The sequence below is a fragment of the Erpetoichthys calabaricus genome, chromosome 18 (genome assembly GCF_900747795.2).
Source record: "Erpetoichthys calabaricus chromosome 18, fErpCal1.3, whole genome shotgun sequence".
NCBI classification, from domain to species: Eukaryota; Metazoa; Chordata; class Cladistia; order Polypteriformes; family Polypteridae; genus Erpetoichthys; species Erpetoichthys calabaricus.
Window position 1 is genome coordinate 58,972,611 of NC_041411.2, and position 20,856 is coordinate 58,993,466.

The following is a 20,856-nucleotide window of genomic DNA, read 5'->3' on the forward strand; positions in this document are numbered from 1 at the left end:
TAAGCTGTTCTGTGATGACTGTGCTGCCTAACCCTGCCATGAATTTCAGTTTATTGCCAAACAGTAGTGAAAGTGACCACCAACCTGATCCACAACAGAAGAGAGTGCACCTTCTATTACCACTAGTCCTTTCTCCAACACTTCTACATGATGGTAACATCCACTTATTGAGGACCGCAAAATGTTGAAATATTTGCTTGGAATCTCGGATCTGATACGGATATTCTGCAGAAAAATTATGCAAAGCTTAATTTATTATTAAAAAGATATATACAACTTTTGAAAAAGTGTCTCGATCACTTTTTAAAAAAGAACCACTAACAGCATAATCACAAGACATCTAAAAAGCAAGCACAATTATAATAGTCAAACAGGTTGAAACACATGAATTATATTCAAAAGGAAATCTGACAAGTAAAAATAAGAATACTGGTACATACACTAGGAAAATATGTGATGTGTGGAAAAGAGGGCAATACACTGTAGACACAGAAACACTCTAAGACACGAGTTGGAATAAAGTAATTTGAAGAACAACAAATGATTTTAAAGTCCATTTCAGAGGAAAAAAAATAGAAAAACTCAGCATATCCAAAACCAAAGAATAAATATAAAAACAAGTGCTGGAAATCTGTACAAACATTGTTCTTTGACATCTGTAACCAGCCCATTTCTAATTGGCTGTTCCTCCTTTACAAAATGCTTTAATGTCATGACAACATTCTCTGATTTCAAAATGGTTACCTTTGTAGAGTATGAGACTACTGCATGATATCAGTTTTCTTTGCCGTTGCTTTTTTTTCAGTAACACATGCTTAAATTTTAACTTCTACATCTATGTGAGTTAACCATAACTGTTCTTGTTAAAACAAAACCTGCATGTTTGTTAAACAAAATCAAAGTCTTTACATGACATTACCTTGCATGCTTTGAAAAATAAAATGGCTCTGTGAGCGCTACTCACATCAGAAACATAAATTTTGTTGCCTGCCTTGTCAAACACTTCGATTAGGATTTCATATTTTCTTCCAGTTTCCAAGACCCATCTATTTCCTGGCTGAATAGCAAAACCTATGTTTTTAAAAAATGAAAATTGAGCTGACAATATGTTAATTAACATTTAGGTACTATAAAACAAAATCCTCTTCCAATATACTACTTAGTGTTACAAAATTAAAGTGCATGCTTTTATTTAAATTAACTGGAAATAGCTAACTTCAGTTTAGATGAAAGGTAACTATATACAGTATGTTGTGACTTTATGTTGTGGTAGTCTTGCAGAGCACACAAGAACATAAACTACTGCAGATATAGACACATTCATTCCAAAATCATTTTAAGAAGTACAAAGCAGGAGCCAATTTTGGGCCTGACAGTAATCAGTTGCTGACTAAACAACACATTTTTTAAATTGTTATCCCAAACCATTACTCTTCAAAAACATGAGACCTTTATTTTTAAATTTCTATAAAATCATTCTTTAAATCAAATTATTCAGTGAATGGGTAATTTTCCTATTTTATTCCACTCAAGTAGATGATTCTTGTTAATTTTAAGTTGATAATGTACTCTACTGCCAGGGATAAAAAATAAAAAAATCGGCAGGCCACAAGAAAGATGAAATCAAAACCAAGAATGCTAGCAGGAGTCATACTGGATTGTTCAACTAAACTATGGACTATATGTGAATTAAATTTGCAATCCTGAAAATTCTAGGCAAAGTCTTTAGTCAGAAAGTCATCAAGAAATGCACTCATGAAAGGTATTTGATTTGTATCCACAAACTTGGACATCATCTGATTCATTGCACTGGCTTAAAAAAATTCATGCTGAAAGTATTATCCTGTACAAAATGATTTCTGGGAGACATGATTATGACAGCTGACCATTGCATCTTAGTTACAGAGCTGCAAAAATTGCAGTATCAAGGCTTCTTTTGTTAAGTCATGTTTACAGAAGAAAACATGAAATTTGTCTTCTCAGTTGCATCTAATAACAAGATGAAAGAAAGAAAACAAAATAGAGACAAGATGGGTTAAGGTAAGGCACTTTGATAATGCATATTTATACAAAAATGGTTACAGGATACTATACATATTGAATGTTAATAATTTTCTCCTTATTAAAAAGTCATATGGGAATAGGGAGAAAGGAATTTCTGGAGCGATTTGTGTGGGTTGTCGAAGGGACTATCCTTCCTGAATTACTGAAGTTAAGTTCTACATGTAATTGATGTCTTTCATCAGGTTTAGCTTTGTCCTCTAACACACACTTGCCAGATCATCTATATCAGCCCCAATAACTTTAGCTGCATGCTTTGTAACCTGCTGGAGATTTTTAAAATTTTGGTTTGTCAAACCACTAAACCAGGCAATGAAACTAGAAGAGACAACAGACTGGATAATACTGCGACAAAATGACAACATGAGGTCCTTGTCTACTTTAAATAGTTTGTGTTTATGGAGGAGAAATAAGCGCTGATTGCATTTAGAGAATTTTTTTTTTTGTATTTGCATTCCAGTTAAGATTGTTATCTAGGGTAGTTCCCAAGTATTTATATTCATTCACTCTTTCTACCTCCTCCCCCAAAACAACAATGGGTGAACATACAGATTTATGTCTCTTAAAATCAAATATCATTTATTTGGTCTTTTTTACATTCAAAATGAGAAAGTTTTGCTGTCTGCTTGGAAAAACTTAAGCAAGACTTGCTTAGATGGTCTACCCTTCATCTCACTTTAGCTAGAAGAATTAACACTGTCAATATGAATATCCTTCCTATGCTTAGTTTTCTATTTCAAAGCATTCCAATATACATCAACCATTTTTTAAGAAGTTACACTCAATCATAACCTCATTTATTTGGAATTCAAAACATCCACGCATCCAAAGGGTGACCTAACAAAGACCTAAGGAGGAAGGTGACATGGCTCTTCCTAACTTTCAGTTTTATTACTGAGCGGCAAATATACAGGCTATAAAAACCTGAGCATTGACACAAATGGATGAACATACATAGGACTGGTCTGCAATAGAACTAAAATCCGGCAGCACTTCTTTATATTCTTTATAGTCCTTGCTTTGTACCCCAATAAATACAAGTTATCGCCAATATACTAACAACAAAACTGTGCTTCATTCACTCAGAATATGAAACCAATGCAAGAAGTACTTCAAGATACAGAAGCTTTTATCTGTGGCACCTCTGCACGATAACCACCTTTTTCCACCCTCTCAAACGTATGCAGCTTTTAATGTCTGGAAAAGTTTGAAAGAGCCAGATGATTTGATTTCTAGTTTCTGAACAATTTCAAGAATCATTTCAGCTGCAGCTCTCCCACATCAGCATGTGGTTGTAAGTAAACTACTGTCACAAATAATTAATTAAACTCTCGTGTGATTCATACCTAAGAATGTAATAGTCCGATCTTTACACTATCAAACAAATGAACCAGCCACTGTGGCACAATGTCAGAGGTTTTGCCTCAGGTGCTGACTTCTGAGGTTCGATCCCCATAAGGGGATGGAAAAGGGTATACAGCTGGTGAGACCCAATAAGGGCAAGGCATGTTTTGTGTAGTGGTTATATTTTTTGGCACATACTATATAACATATATTGTCAAGCTTGGGTCATAAAGTTGCACAGGAGAGCACAGAAGGGTTTCCAAGGAGCAGAAGCTTTATTGCAGTTCTGGCAGATACAAACACAAGACTCTTTCAGGAGCGGTCTAGTCACACTGGAACAGCTGTCAAACGTGACGCCTTGGCCCCGACTCCTGGTCAAAAGAACACAAAGTGTTCCTCTTCAAGGGGGTACAGTGGCCCGGGAAGAGCCAGGAGAGTGAGTGGGGAAGAGAGGACAGGAGAGTGAGACCTTAGGATGGCCGCAGCTCAGTCTTTTAAATGTTTGAAGCCCCGAGTGATGCAAGCCTGCAGCTGATCCCGCAAAGAGGAGGTGTAAGAGTGTGTTTGTTTCCCATTGAAATACTGTTTAAGATTCTGTTTCTTACTGTTTCTGAAGAGTGGCCACGTCCCCCTGCAGCAGTGGTCACAATATATATATACACACTGTACTGTATATATCTCTATATATATATATATATAAAAAAATGGAATGTCTGTTTGTCCGCTTTTCACGAGACAATTACTTAATGGATTTAGATTAGGTTTTTTTCTGTAATTTCTTGAACATTACGGTTGATTTTGTGACTTCTTTCATCACGCTAACATAGTTCGCTTGCAGGAGCAATTTATTTGTGATAATCCCAGACAGAGGCTGTGGGCTGGGGGGAAGGGGAAGGATGATGTCAGGAGTAGAGAGCCAGGCAGGGCCCTCCTCACTTACGCGCCAGCCTCAGTTCGAGTCGGTCTACCTGTCGCCACGTTTTCGAGTGTACCTTGCCTCCGGTTAGCTAGCAATACCTGTTTGTTTATTGATTTTTAAAGTTTCTCCTGTTTCACTACTATGTGGGTGAGGCTGTGGGAGACATCTAGTATATAATAAAATGATGCTATAATGCTAAGTCTTAATAAAAATCAAAACCAACAAGTTGAAAGTGAACTAGAAACAGCAAGATTTCGAACCTTAGAAGCAATTACTAGTTCTCAAAAAAAAAGAAATCATAAGAAATCATTAGCAGAGAACAATTTTAATCCAAAACCCTCAAAATGGTAATCAGCCTTTTTGCTTCCTCATTAAAGGTGTTTTAGTTTGTTCTTTTTTGTGTGTTCTGTTAAGTTGTATCTGGGGAACAGAATTTCTATATAACTTTGAAGACCTCTGATTTTATTTACTGCATGCACCAAAAAAAGAATATGAAAATTGTAATGTAAGTAAAGTAACTTCTATAATGTTATGGTATCTTTATAAAAAGAGGGATGCAGATATACACTACTCTTTGCTAAATTTCTGTGCATTCTTCAGTTGGCATAATGTTTTCAAGAAAAAAGATTTAATAAAAAGAAAATCTATTCCAAGTTGCATATAATCCCAGTTAATGATGGGGAAAATTCCTCTATTGTTAAAAAGTAAATAAGCATTTCTATTGTTCTATATATAATTTATGCAGTTAGAGATAATGTCATTCATGAATGGTAGTATAAATAAACTCAAATATTTAAACCCATTAAGGTCTCAACTTTGAATTTGCATAGAAATCAAGTTTGATTAGAAAAAATACATAATTCCCACTCCTACATACCCTAACTGTATTTACAACAGCAAAAACTTCTTTATGGACATTATGTAAAAGTTTTAGATCAGCATTAGCTATAATCCAAAGTCAGTATGAATGGGAATTTTACTTAGCAGGTAAGAATACATAGAATTAATAAGCAACACTGAAGGATTATGATTTCAACAGTGCACTGCATATTTATGTATTTAATTCCAAATTTATTTTCAGCTACACTAATAAACATGAAACTGTTAGGTCTGAGCAGTGAGTTTGCACTAATATGCAAGTAAGTTGTAACTGGGTATATTTTTTGAATATGAGTGATATTTTGAAAAACATATGTCATTTTATAGAAATGGTATAAAAATGATTTCAAAACAAAAGAAAATAACAATATTAAACAAATAAAATACATTTCCACATTAACTTATTAAAATATGCATATTTATATGAAACCCACTGACTGACAATAATAAATACTGAAGGTTACATGAAAATCCATAGATTATAAACAATGCAATGCTGTATTTAATCACATACAGTGAACATTCATAATAAGTGGCAATGTTTTAACTAGTGTGTAAAACAATAATAATAATACCACCAAAATTATAACATATCTTAAATACATAATTCGCCTGCCTCCTCACTCACTCACTCACGTCCGTCCAAAGCAGAATGCGCAGTCGCCTTCTGTGCACATCCGAAGCCGAATGCACAGTCGCCTTCTGCGCAGCTGCCCGAAAAACCTTACGAGACCGACATCCAACCCCAACATCGCGAATTCAAAGAGAAAGGCGACTTCGATTAAAGCTCTAGAGGCCTGAAAGGCGATTTTGACTAGAGCTCGAGGCCTAATTACGCATTCATTCAATACACCTATATCAGGTTTGTGGTGCTTATACTTATTACTATTCCATATTGTACTGGAACATTCATCATTCAATATTATACTATAGGCCTGGAAAATGCATCAACAAACAGTACAAGCCTGTACAGTAATGAGTAAAGCGGACTACAATCATTACAAAACAACTTCTTCGTTACTTATCATTTGTTCTTCATACTCTGCTGGCACAAACTCGTGCCCGTTTCATCTTACGTTGTCGAAATGGGCTTTTTGTCTAGTTATCATATATAAATACAGTAATACCAAAAGAAATAGTAGGAATGAAAAATCAAAAACAGATCTCTTTAATATTTTTTTGGTTTCTCCTAAACAATGAGATCAGAAATAAAAAGGCCAATGTTCTTTTGTCCCAGGCCTTGTCAGATTTTTCTCAAAAGTTTTTCTTCTTGGGTTTCAGCAGAGATCTCAGCAAAGTCACACAATGGGCACAGATTTTAGAAGTAGTACCTTGACATTGTTTTGCAATTTGAAAGTTTTTTGCATCGTGTTCTCAGTAATATATGGTGAATTGTATGGACAATCGTTTGTGGCCATAAAACACTTTATTGTGATTACAAAACTGTAGTCTTTGCTTATGAAAAATATTAGTTGAACTAATTTGTATTGCCGTGGGAGATCATACTCATGCTGGTTGCACAGTGGTTATAAGAATTTGGACTGCAAGCCCTAAGCCTGTGAGTTCAAATCCCTCTGATGACACCATGCAACCATGAGCAAGTCACTTTACCTGTCTGTTTTCCAAGTGGAAAAACAAAAGTAATACAACCAATCATATCTTAAATGTTGTAAGTCACCTTGGATAAAGGCATCAGTGCAATAACAAGTAAACATTTGTAGGCCTGAAAGAGATTTAAACCAGAGCAGGAAGATATCTAATAAAATATAACATGCTTTTCAAACCAAATTCTCAGTTTTGACTCTTTACATCTCAGTTGTATCGCATATCTCCTTTTTGTCTTAAGCTATTTCTTCTGAGGAATTTTAGCAGAAACATCTGTGTCAATGGGTGGCACGGTGGCACAGTGGGTAGCGCTGCTGCCTCGCAGTTAGGAGACCCGGGTTTGCTTCCCGGGTCCTCCCTGCGTGGAGTCTGCATGTTCTCCCCGTGTCTGCGTGGGTTTCCTCCGGGTGCTCCGGTTTCCTCCCACAGTCCAAAGACATGCAGTGCTTGGTGTGTGTGTGCCCTGCGGTGGTACCCCCGTGACCCTGTGGTTAGGATATAGCAGGTTGGATAATGGATGGATGGATCTGTGACAGCTGGTTCTTGAAACATAAATGATAATCTCTTTTAAATGTTATATGCCATCAAATATCAGCCTTTGAGCAGGAGCAATATGACTGCCTGATGTTTGGAGGTTGTTTGTATTGTAAAACAAGAATAGCAAAGGGGTGCTTATAGCAAAGCAATACTCAGCATTCTGCAAAAGAAACACCCATCCCTTCAGCTTGCAATAACTTCAGGTACGGTTATTGGTGAATAGGCTGGCAGTGCAAAATGCAAGCTCTCTGTTGGGACACAACACTGCATAAATACCAAAATTATAAATGTATAATTTTAATAATCAAAAACATTACAGATTTTGCAAATTTTGGTTTAGGCTACTTACAACAGATAGATAGATAGATCACATTAAATTTTGAGATTTTACTAATTTTCTAGAAAAGGTAATTTTTTCTAATATTTAAAGAGATTATAGAATTTTAAATCCCAGATATTTTTACCTACAGTATGCAATACACTAACTGTATTAATTGTCATAGTTTTTTAAAAATTTTTATTGCTTTATAGTTATTGAAGTGAGTGTTTAGACCAAAGTGTGCGTTTATTTATTTATTTAACTACTTATCTATTTATGTATATTTATTTAAAGATCTATCTATCTACAGTTAGGTCCATAAATATTTGGACAGAGACAACTTTTTTCTAATTTTGGTTCTGTACATTACCACAATGAATTTTAAATGAAACAACTCAGATGCAGTTGAAGTGCAGACTTTCAGCTTTAATTCAGTGGGGTGAACAAAACGATTGCATAAAAATGTGAGAAAAAAGTTGTCTCTGTCCAAATATTTATGGAGCTAACTGTATCTATCTATCTATTATGGCATGCGGCTGGGGGTGGTACCCAGCCGGGACGCTCAGGAGGACCAGAGGAGGGCTTGCGCCTCCTCCAGACCACGAGTGGGTGACCACCCTGGTTGCTTTGGGGGCCAAAGGTACGCAAGCTTTGAAGCTCAACCCTGTAGGGGCCCGTGGTCACTGCCAGGGGGCGCCCAGATGCATTGGGAGCCCTGGACCTCAGCACTTCCACCACACCTGGAAGTGCTGGGGGGAAGAAGAGCAGGGACACCCGGAGTGCTTCCGGGGATGCAGCCAGCACTTCCGCCACACTGGGGTGTGTCGGTGGAAGATTGCCGGAAGACACCTGGAGCACATCCGGGGCCGCCTCCCTTCATTCAGGGCTGGAGTCAGGTGAGGAGAAGGACGAGTCCTGGAGAAGAGAGTGGAGGTGGCCTGAAGAGACGAGGCAGAGTGTGAGAGGCCTGGACTTTGGGGGAGTATCTTGGGGTTTGTGTTGCACTTATTGACTTGTAAATAGTAGGAACTGTAAATAAACATGTGGTGGTGCATAATACCATGTCTGCCTGTCTGTGTCCGAAGCTCGTTCCACACTATCTATCTATCTATCTATCTATCTATCTATCTATCTATCTATCTATCTATCTATCTATCTATCTATCTAATGAAGCCAACAACAACAGTTATTGTTAAGAGAATGGTGCTTAGTGATGGCTGCTTAGCAGTGGAAGGCAAAGGACATGTCCTGAATGTGAGACTTGCATAGTGACCAAAGTTATCAGAGTTGGCGATCACAGCATTATAAATGACACAAGGCATGGTTACTGACAGTAAAGGAAGACACTCCATGCAGCCATCAGGACATTTTCAGGATCCATGGAAGGATTTGAAATACTACATATGCAAAGGCATGGACAAGGAATAAGCAGGTTACTAGGTAAATGAGCAATGTTACTGATGTTCTGCTTGTACAGAGGTTTAGAGGCAGCAAAAATGGATTGTGGAGAAGTTACTGGCAACCTGTTCTCTTTGCATCTCCCTTGTGTGTTCATCCAGGTAAAAATTGTCTTAGTACTCCAGATAGTGTTATCATTGCATAAAACATATAACATGATGAACAAATTTAATGCTTACCTAAGTGATCCGCTTCCACAATGTAGATCGTACTGTTTGGCAGTCTGGAAGCATCTTGTAAACGGATATCTGTTTATATTTGTCAAGGATCAAGACTGTATTTTGTGTTTCATTTGCATATTGAAAAGGAAAACCAGAGTTTACAGATGTAAGTAAAACATATTTTAAATAAAAGTGACAATATGAAAAAAGTCAATATTTTTAAAATACATATGCTGCTAATACTTACTCATTATATAGCTATTACATTTCTACTGCCTGCCAGTTCTTGAAGCACAGCAGCATTCATGTCTACAAAATACAAATGGTGACAATATAAGTTCTAATCCTTACAATGTCTTCAGGTCAGTTTTGTCCTGGTTTTGCATTTGAAATCAGTAAAAGCTCATTACATTTAATTTTTCAGGATAAAACTTTGTGATATTTCCTTGATTTTCCCCAATTAATTTCCCATAATTTATACTGTTCCTTTTTGCAGAGCTCCTACACATTAGATAATGACACCCATAAAAGCATCCTAAATGTTACATTTTTAGTTCAGAAATGTGAAGGCTTTTAGTCAAGTGCCCTAACTTTACAAAAAAGTTTCAAAATGTCATTTGTTTTGATACACTATTGACTTTAATGAATTGTACTCTACATTTATGGGAGTTTGTTTGTTCATCCATCCATCCATCCATTTTCCAACCCACTGAATCCGAACACAGGGTCACGGGGGTCTGCTGGAGCCAATCCCAGCCAACACAGGGCACAAGGCAGGAACCAATCCTGGGCAGGGTGTCAACCCACCGCAGCCTATTAAAACATCCTGAAAGTAATCTCTTTAGCTCTGAAACATGAAGTCTTTTTTCAGTTAAGTATACTAAACCTTACTAAAAGGAAAACATTTTATAAAAGTCACATTTTTGTACAATGGCTACACATTTTTAACACTGCCATATCTTTCGGTTCAATTTTGACCCATCGTATACTTCAGTGTATTTTACTCTTCATTTAGATATGTAAAAAGCTTTAGCAAAGTGTCCTAATAGTACAAAAAGCAAAACATTTTTCAAATGTTATATTTTTTTACAGCTGCTACACATTTTGAAACCAGTCACTCTTGATGCACCATTGACTGTAATGGATTTTCCACTGCATTTAAGGTGTTTTGTTTTTTCAGAACCCATAAAACATCTGAAACATCATGTGTTCTAAAAGGCAGAATCATCAATACTACAGGTCAAAATTGTCAATCAATACAAAATAGGTTTGGAGTGAAAAATGTGGGGATGTCAGAATTGGGTCAAAAAAGACCCATAATAGCAAAGCATTAGATTATCATATGAAGACATTGAGAGGGTTAAGAGAAGGACATCCATATTACTAACCGAGAATGGTAAACCGGATGGCATGGACCCAGGTACATGGCGATGGACGCAGGAGACGTACTGCACAGGCGCCGACAGCGCGCGTCTCATAAACCGCCAGCGAAGTGTGATCCACCGCGCACGAAGGAGTCGCCGCTCAAAAACGAAAGAGCTCTTGATGTGAATGAGAAATGAAGCAACAACGCGCCCATAGCTAATGACTACCGACACGGACACACAAAAAAGAAGATTCTGTGCTGCACCCCAGAGTCAAACGGAAGAGGCTACGGAGGCCCCACAGGTCCACAAAGATAGAATGGAAGGCGCGGGAAAGTACGAAAGGCAAAGGCACCTACACAGTATAGTGAAATAGTACGGACGGCGCAGGCGTCACCACCATATTGTGAGTGGCACTACTGCGGAGTAAAGGCGCAGGCGTCACCGCCATATTGTGAGTGGCACTACTGCGGAGTGAAGTTAGGAATAATGTGCTGCTTGGGATTGTACAAACCAGCTCGACTAACGGAGCTACAAACATGAGCCCGCATGGATAAAGAAAATAAACGTGGGCGCCTACTACGTGCATCTGAAACCGTGGAAGCAAAACTGTCTCAGCTCCAGAACCAAACAGCTCGACTAACAGAGCTACAAAAACGCGCCAGCATGGACAAATACAATGAACATAGGCGCCTACAACGCGCATCTGAAACTGCGGAAGCAAAGCAGGCACAGGGGGTTGGCGAGCGAAGCAAGCAGGGGGCGAAGCTCCCTAGTACAATCATGATGGGGAATTACTATTGTCATTCCTACTTTCAGGAACTGAAACCAGCCTGCTCTGGCTGAAAGAATAGCGGGGGGCTGACATACAGCGCAAGTTGTAAAGTTAAGGCAGAGAGCCATGTGGACCCTTCCCTTGCATGTATTTTACATTATACAAAACTCAAAAAGACTGAATATACATTAATAGAAATAGTTGTTATCCATATATAGAATCGAGAAGTGGTTCATCTTCTGAGTGGACAGGTGGCAATTTTAAGTAATATGTTATTCAATTTTATCCAAAAGCTGTAAAGTATGTGTTCCATGATAAAAGTTCTGCTATGTATGTGTGCTCTGTGTGTCATTGTTGGGATTTTACTTAGTTGTTAAGTTCCATTGACCTTCATTCATATTATTTAAGTGTAAAATATCATTAGAACATTAGAACAATCTGGATGAGACCAGGCCATTTAGTCCAACAAAGCCCACCAGTCCTGTCAACTTCATACTTATATAATAATATAATATTGTCTAGTTTTTAAAGTCCCTAGAGTTCTACTGTTTACCACACTCCTGTACTTGGTAACTCATAACATGTGCCTTTGATACATTTGTTTTTACAGCTTCTTATTTCAATAAGCTTGGTGTATTAACTTTCCAAATAATTTTCTCCTTCAGTAGATATTAGAATATTAACATAATGTAAACACTGCATTACTATATGGAAACAGTGTAGCCATTTGCACAGATGAGATCTGTCAACTTGGTTAAATTATTTCCATGCAGACCAGAAAATTATAATTCTCCAGAAAAGCATGAGAAAACTGTTGGTAATCCTTGCCACACACTAAGATATTTTAACAATGAGTTTTGAAGTTTAAAGAAGTGATATTTGATAAGCTCAGTAAAATGGTGGTAATATAAGTTTAAATATAAAGAAAACTGCAGTGGTGGCACTTGTAGAATAGACATTTTGCTCAAAACCAAAAAAAATCACAAGGATACTCTTATGATCCAGTACTATGTTGGTCTGTCCCAACTGCAGTGCAGTGACAGTTGAAGTTGCTCTCTCCAGTTTTGCCACAGGAAGATTAGGTTCTCCATTGGGGCTAACTATGCTGTTTTGTAGCTGCAACTCATACTGGTCACATGGCATTGTAATTTCTAAAGAAAATAACAAAAACTTTACATTTTTTACAAACAAGAAAAGTTAATCAATTCCAGAAGATAATCAAACACGGCAATTTGTAATTAAAATGCTCAGACTTTTTGCAAAATTTATTAAAGCATACTTTACCTGTGAGTGTTCCTTGGCTAAACTTTTGAGCCTTGTATTTAACTGAAGTGCCGACTAGAATGTAAATATCATAGGCTGGCTCAAGAATGATGTTTTCTAAAATTAAGAGCCTCACTTCTGCTGCTGGAACATCCTGTACAGAAACAAAAGGAAAGAAAAGAGCTTTCAGGTTTGTGCCTGCATTAGCACCATTTTATAGACTGACAAAATTAAAAATTACTTATCAGAAAAGGTTAACAGCTACAAAGACCAAGTGCTAAAAGACAAACTTTTCTTTAAAGTAAGCAAATATGATCTCTGCCTCAACAATAACGTTTTAAAAACAAGACTTTGTGTATGGCCAGTTAAAGGTTAAATCTTGCCTTAATTAACACTAAAAGTCAATAGTCCTGGGATCCACACTAGAGCCATAGGCAGACAACTTTCAAGAGTATGGCATGTGGTGGACAGCACTGAAAAAAGCTGTCTTCATTGAAACTTGGACAGAAAATTAGTGTGACATCGAGATAATTGGAAATGCAGTGTGAACACTTGAGAGGTGATGGTGTAAAAGTCAGGGATAACTGCCCCCCATTACAAAGGATTCTTTAAGGAGTGTTTAGAGTTAAAGTGAACTATATAAAGTTCAAGTTTAAAGTTTATTGTCATGTGCACAGTACGGAAACATGTTTCCCTGTACAATGAAATTCTTTCTTTGCTGTCCACACCAAATGACAAAACCAACGTATAAAAATAAATAATAAGTAGCAGATAGATAATAAGTAACAGAGGCAGCATAAAGTATAAAAACAGAATACAAATATAAAGTGTTATGTGCAGGTAGGTGTGTGATGGACAAGTTAAATACAGTTGTGTGAGGTAGATAGAATGAGGTGAACCACGGTTATAAACTCCAGTCAGTCATGTAGGAGTCTAATGACCTTGGGAAAGAAAGACTTTTGTAGCCTGGAAGTCCTGTATTTCATACTTCTATATCTCCTGCCTGAGGGTAGAATTGTGAACGGTTTGTGTTGGGGGTGAGTGGGGTACCTGAGTCCTTTTGAAAATTGTGTTAATTTTGAGAGTTGGAGATCTTTTTTTAAGGGTTAAGTAGAAGAGTAGTCAAGTCATTTGCAAAGGATCCATATTACTAACCGAGAATGGTAAACCAGATGGCATGAACGCAGGTAACCGGATGGCATGGACACAGGTACACAGCGATGGGACCATGATACGTACTGCGCAGGCGCGTACAGCTCAACTAACGGAAATAGCAGCAGGCATCACCGCCATATTGTGAGTGGCACTACTGCGGAGTGAAGTTAGGAATAATGTGCTGCTTGGGATTGTACAAACTGCTGAACGCTTTACACCAAATTCAAACACAATACAGCTCAACGATACACACACGAGCCCACCTGGATAAGATCAATGAACACAGGCACCTACAACACGCGTCTGAAACTGTGGAAGCAAAGCAGGCACGGGTTCAAAACGAACGAGCTCGACAGATGGATATACAAACACGAGCCCGCCTGGATAAACAATGCGCCCATAGCTAACGACATAGCCACACAGAAAAGAGGCTTCTGTACTGCACCCCAGAGTCAAACATAACACACTACGGGGTCCGCAAAGGTCCACAAAGATAGTACGGAATATATAAGAGCACACCCATTGAAAAAAAATCAATCGTGTAAAAGCACATAGTACACTACACACAAATCATGTGCTCTCAGCGCATAGAAAGCGTATAAGGACAATACGGAGAATAGAGACCCAAAGGCATTGGAGAGAAAAAAAGGCAGATAAGAGATTATGAAAGCAGTGGAATTCGAAAAGCTCAAACAAACGATGGCGCGATACACCTGCAGACAAAGGTACAGAATATGAAAGCAGTGAAATTTGAAAGTATTGTAGCGTCCAAGCCAGGTTGAGGGCTTTTTGGTTTTAAGTGACTGTTAGGTCCGATTGAGGGAAGGCGGAGTACAGCACGGAGGACTGATAGCGGGGTATTGATTTGATGCAGTAGGGGGAGCGTTGGAGAGGGTGCTAGAAAATTGTGTTTGGGGTTAGGAAGTCAGCGATTGTTCAAGTAAAACTTTTGTGACACTTTATCATGTCAGTCACTACAGTATCAAAGAAAAGATAGAAATGATTGCATTACCGCAAACAAAAGGTGATTAATCATCAGAACCAGGTGTAATTGAAAAAATACCAGGACAAATTGAGGTCTGAAAAAAAGAGTAGACAACAAAGTCTTTTCGCATTCGCATCATTCAATGGACAAAACGTGGATTTACACAATAATGGACCATATGCTATGAGACTCTGTGGTCCCACAACAGTTAAAGGAACGACAAGTTAAATTTCAAAGAGTACACAATTCGGTCGGGTGTATGTTGATGATCTCGGAGAAGCGATGCAAATTTTAACAGGCAAAAAGAAAGGTGATGTATATATTCCGCGAATAACATTACACACCAAAGGAGATCGTGATATGCCATTGGTAGTAAAATGTTTACAGTTTACCGTGAGAATAGCTTTTGCTATGACAATCAATAAATCACAGGGACAAACAGAAAAACACGGATTATTTATTACAGAAACAGAAACAATATTTACTCACGGGCAGTTATACGTTGCGTTGTCACAATGCGTCTCCAAAAAATATTGTTTTTAATGAAGCTTTAAAGTAAAAGTGAAAATAATGAAATTGAAACAATTCCAAAAAAAAAATGTAAAATTGTATATCCAATTAACCAAACACAGGGGTTGGCGAGCGAAGCGAGCAGGGGCGAAGCCCCCTAGTGGTACACTAAATGCAAGATAAATCACATAAGTACAAGTGGCAACACTAAACTCAAAAAGCCAAAGTAAATCAAAACCAGACACTAAACTCACTGATTTGCTGCTTGAGCACAGCTCTCTAAAGTGCATAGCCATCTTTAATAGTGCACATACAGTACGTACTGGCTGTCATGACGTCATGCATCACATAGTATGTACATCATGTGTCCAGAAAACCACAATATACTCATGATGTGAATTTCCCCTTGGGATTAATAAAGTATCTATCTATCTATCTGAAGTTCCAAAAAAGTTGTTCCCATAAAAATAAATACAGATAATGAGGCACTCATGAAATACCAACACACAAAATAGAGGTGACCAGATGTTGCCAAAATAAAAGTAACAATAAATAAAATAATTATGGATACACATTTATAATGTGCTGTATAATAATGAACAAGTATTAGCCACAAATTAGTAACACATTCCTGACAAAGAGGAGCAACTTGATGAGAATTTAAAAAGTCAGAAGTACCTAATGTTTGATATCTCAGTCACCATTAAGACACAGAATACTTGTAAACAGTGCTTTACATTCTCATACTTAACAGATTATAGTTAGAAAAAATATATATTTTAAGTGATGAGCCAATAAACAGTGGAAGTCATTACCTACCATAATGAGAGTAGTTTATTCATGTTGGGGGAAGTATTGTGTTTAAAAAGTTATTTTCTTTCTGCCTGTGTGCATAATGCACCACATGGCTAAAAGTACATAGATTCCCCTCCAAATTATTGCATTCAGGCCTGTCAGCCACACCCTTTGTTAAAAGGTGTCTAAAATTAAGCACATAGCCATGTAGCCTCCATTGACAAACATTTGACAGTTTAATGGTTCGTAGTGGAGAGCTGAATGACTTTACACATGGCACTGTCATAGGATGCCACCCTTGACACAAGTTAGTGCATACAATTTGAGAGTGGGGCTGGCGAGTGGTGAAGTGCATAAAAATCACCTATCCTCTGTTGCATCATCACTCACAACAGAGTTCCAAAATTTTTCAATAACTGCACATCGGGAGCTTCATGAAATGGGTTTTCATGGCCAAGCAGTTGAACACAAGCCTAAGATCACTATGAACAATCCCAAGTATCGGCTGGAGAGATGTAAAGCACATCTTCACAGGACTCTGGAGCAGTGGAAATGTGTACACTGGAGTGATGAATGAAACTTCACTATCTGGCAGTTTGATGAACTAATCTGGGTTTGGTAGATGCCAGGAGAATGCTATCTTCCAGCCTTCAAAGTGCCTACTATAGGGTTTGGTGGAATATGGATAATGGCGTGGGGCTGATTTTCAGGGTCTGGGCTAGGTCCCTTTGGTCCAGTGAATGGTACAGCATACAAAGAAAACTGAGATAATTCTGCACTTCCAACTTTATGGCACCAGTTTGGGAAAGGTCCTTTTCTGTTCCAGAATGTCTGTACCCTTGTGCACAAAGCCAGTTTGTTAATGAGGAACTTAGCTGCCCTCCAAAAGCCCTGACCTCAGCTCAATTCAACACCTTTGGGATGAACTGGAATGCTGACTATGAGCCAGATCTTCTCATCCAACATCAGTACCTGATCTCACCAATGCTCTTTGGGCTGAATGGACACGAAGCTCCACAGATACTCTAAAACCACAGAAAGCCCTCTCAGAAGAGTGGAGGCTGTCATAGCCTCTAAAGGAGGGCAACTCCATATTAATGCCAAAGGTGCTGGAATGGGACATCAAATAAGCTCATAAAGGAGTAATAGCCAGTGTACAGTGTATAGACTGATTCAATAAAAAAAACTAACTATATACATTTAGATTTGATAGAATTCAAAACATAATTATAAAAAAAAGTAAAATGTAATGTAATGTGGGTTTCAAGTGTTTAAAAAGAAGATAGAAATGACTCATAACTAGTATTTTAAGGATCCTTTGTTACATTAAGGCGGTAAAAGTCACATTAAGAAAGCATTTTGTTGTAAGAGGACAAAATAATTGATTTCACATACCTTGTATAAAGTCTCCTGAATCCTTGCTTTTAGTTTTGAATTTCCAGTTTTTATGCCTGAAACCAAAACTGTATCTCCCTGTTTTTCATGCTTCTCCAGTTCTGAAATGTAATGTGGTGGCGTGTATGTAGATTCAGAAAACTTCAAAAGTCTAATTTGAAAAAAATGATAACATAGAGGTTACTTAATAGATTGTTATTGTTGAAAAACATTTACCTAGGCTTCACCCGCCTTCATTCTAAAAGGGTTAGGGATAAAGAACAAATTTCATGGTTAAGCTATTCATAGGCTTTAAGTTGTTTCCTTGTAGTCTGAAGTCAAGCAAAATGACACCTTTTATTGGCTAACTAGAAAGATTACAATATGCAAGCTTTCAAGGCAACTCAGACCCCTTCTTCATGCAAAATGTAATGAAGGGGCCCGAGTTGTCTCAAAAACTTGCATATTGTAATCTTTCTAGTTAGTCAATAAAAGGTGTCATTTTGCTTAACATCTCACTACATCCATAATGGCTAACACAGTGCAACTTCCATGTAGTCTGAGACATTTTCCTGGTGAGAAGTATATTTATATCTTGGACTGAAATATTAATCATGCATTACTTGCCTGTACTTTTTACTATCATTTTACTTTCAGTTTCTCATTGTACAGATAAGTGAGGTAACTAGGAAATTTTCACATTTTATTGTTGTACAATATTGAACAACGCTGGATTTAATTTGGCTTTTTGACATTGATCAACAGAGAAACATTATTTAATGTGAAAGTGAAAACAGATCTATGCAAAGCTTTCTAAATGAATTACAGACATAAAACCAGGCTTGTGATTTTCAGTCATCTTTTCATGGAGTTGTTTGGAGTGTTCCTTTGTCTTCGTTGTGTAGGTTAGACCACCATACAGACTCACCACAAGTTGAACCTTCCAGATAAAGTGGACTTATACTACAATTACAATCTTGGCTACAGACAGGTAATCTACAATGAACTAATTCTGCAGCATTTGGCAACACCACTGATGATTCAGGTGTGTCATATTAAGGAAGGTGAATACTTGTGTGAGCAGTTATTTTGTGTTTTATATTTGTAATGCAGATCACTTTGCAGGGATCTGTTTTCATATCAATGCTAAGGAGTTTTTCTGTTGATCGATGTCAAAAACTGCAGATTAAAACCACTGTGATTCAATGTATTATAACAAAATGTGAAAACTTTCAAGGGGTGAACACTTTGTATAGGCCTTGTATGCCAAATCAAAGTATTTCCATGACATTTTAGTGACATGAACAGGCTTCATTCAGTGCAGGGATGCTCCTCAGTGTAACGTGCAGCACTGGGCTTGTGCTAAACATTAACACTTTGCATTGTGACCAAACAGTTTTATTTTATTTCCTCTTGCCATAAAATGTTTTTCCATTGTACACTTGAGCTTTGAAATGATTTTAACTAATACACTTAGTGCTTTTTTGCAACAATGCCATTTAGGCCAGCATTAAGGAGCTCCCTAAATCATTGAAGTCTGCAGACTCCTAAAAATAGTTGTTGCTTCAAATACAAGTCCCTTTCTTGCAGTCAAAGAGTCAGTTAGGTAGAATTACTTTTTTCAGACAGGTTATTCCATTTCTTTATTACTCAACTAGCAAGTCATAATGCAAACACACCATCATATGTTGATAGTCAGTGTGACACTAAACTCAAAAAGACCCTATAAACAAAACTCAGACCTATACACCCACAAGGGTCTGAAAAAAATGTAGGCCTCAACTATACAAATTACCTTGGCCTTACATTTATGATGCAGACTTACAGCCAGCACAAACCCAATAGTGGAGCGAAGGCTTTTAAAATCAAAACACCCAGAAAAGAAAAAAAAAAAATTCTTTATATAAGTGAGGATTTATTGTCAGAAACCAAAAAATTAACATGTAGATATTAAAAAGGGTCCAGAACCCCAAAATCAATACCTTAAATAGTGCCAAAATATCTAAAAACCAAAGAATTCTTCCACAATTGCATAAATCCCAAGAGTGAACAGAAACAAGGAAACTAACAATGACCATGTTAAACTATCCTTGAGGGACTGCTGGCCCTTAAATACTGTTGGGGTGCTATTTCCCAGCTATAGGGTCAGCTTCAATACATTAAGGCATGATACATAACAAAAGAAACAAATATTAATGAAAAATACCTTAAAATATTCATTAAAATATATGCAGTCAAAAAAGCAAAATTATAATTAATAACTGTTTACAAAGCAGCAAAATACATTGCCTGGCCAAAAAAAAAAGTCGCCACCATAAAAAAAAGGTCACACACTAATATTTCGTTGGACTGCCTTTAGCTTTGATTACGGCACGCATTCGCTGTGGCATTGTTTCGATAAGCTTCTGCAATGTCACAAGATTTAGTTCCATCCAGTGTTGATTTAATTTTTCACCAAGATCTTGCATTGATGATGATGGTAGAGTCTGACCGCTGCGCAAAGCCTTCTCCAGCACATCCTAAAGATTATTAATGGGGTTAAGGTCTGGACTCTGTGGTGGCCAATCCATGTGTGAAAATGATGTCTCATGCTCCCTGAACCACTCTTTAACAATTTGAGCCCAATGAATCCTGGCATTGTCATCTTGGAATATGCCCGTGCCTTACAGCTAAACAGCTGTTCAGTCCCAATCCCTTGAGTTCCCTTCGCATTGTGCATGTGGAAATGCTCTTACTTTCACTATTAAACATAGACCTGAATTCTACTGTTTTTCTTTGATTTGATTTCACCAAACGTTTAAGTGATCGCCGATCACGATCATTCAAGATTTTTTTCTGGCCACATTCCTTCCTTGAAGACGATGGGTCCCTGCTATCCTTCCAGTTTTTAACAACGCGTTGAACAGTTCTTAACCCAATTTTAGTAGTTTTTGCAATCTCCTTAGATGTTTTCTCTGCTTGATGCATGCCAATGATTTGACCCTTCTCAAACAGACTAACATATTTTCCACGACCATGAGATGTGTCTTTCGACATGGTTGTTTAAGAAATGAGAAGCAACTCATTGTACCAGTCGGGGTTAAATAACTTGTTGCCAGCTGAAAGATAATCGCCCATGCAGTAATTATCCAATAGGAGGCTCGTACCTATTTGCTTAGTTAAATCCAGGTGGCAACTTTTTTTTTGGCCAGGCAGTGTAGTTAAATTAAGCAATAAACACACTTGAGCAGAGAAGAAACCCTAGCTGCATCTTAACATTTACTGTAATACATATTAACTCTCTAAAAGTGTGAGATAACATTGAAAACAAAATGATTATTCAAAACAATATTCCCTAATTTAAAAAATTTCC

At 37.5% G+C, this 20,856-nt stretch overlaps 1 protein-coding gene across 1 annotated transcript in view; it reads right to left on the minus strand.

Annotated features, from left to right (window-relative positions):
- LOC114668435 (nuclear pore membrane glycoprotein 210-like) overlaps nt 1-20,856 on the minus strand; it is a 367,033-nt gene that overhangs the window by 252,131 nt on the left and 94,046 nt on the right. The window contains 6 exon segments of the mRNA XM_051921542.1: nt 85-225; nt 965-1,071; nt 9,302-9,370; nt 12,415-12,573; nt 12,707-12,839; nt 17,526-17,676. Coding sequence (XP_051777502.1) covers nt 85-225; nt 965-1,071; nt 9,302-9,370; nt 12,415-12,573; nt 12,707-12,839; nt 17,526-17,676 — 760 coding nt within the window.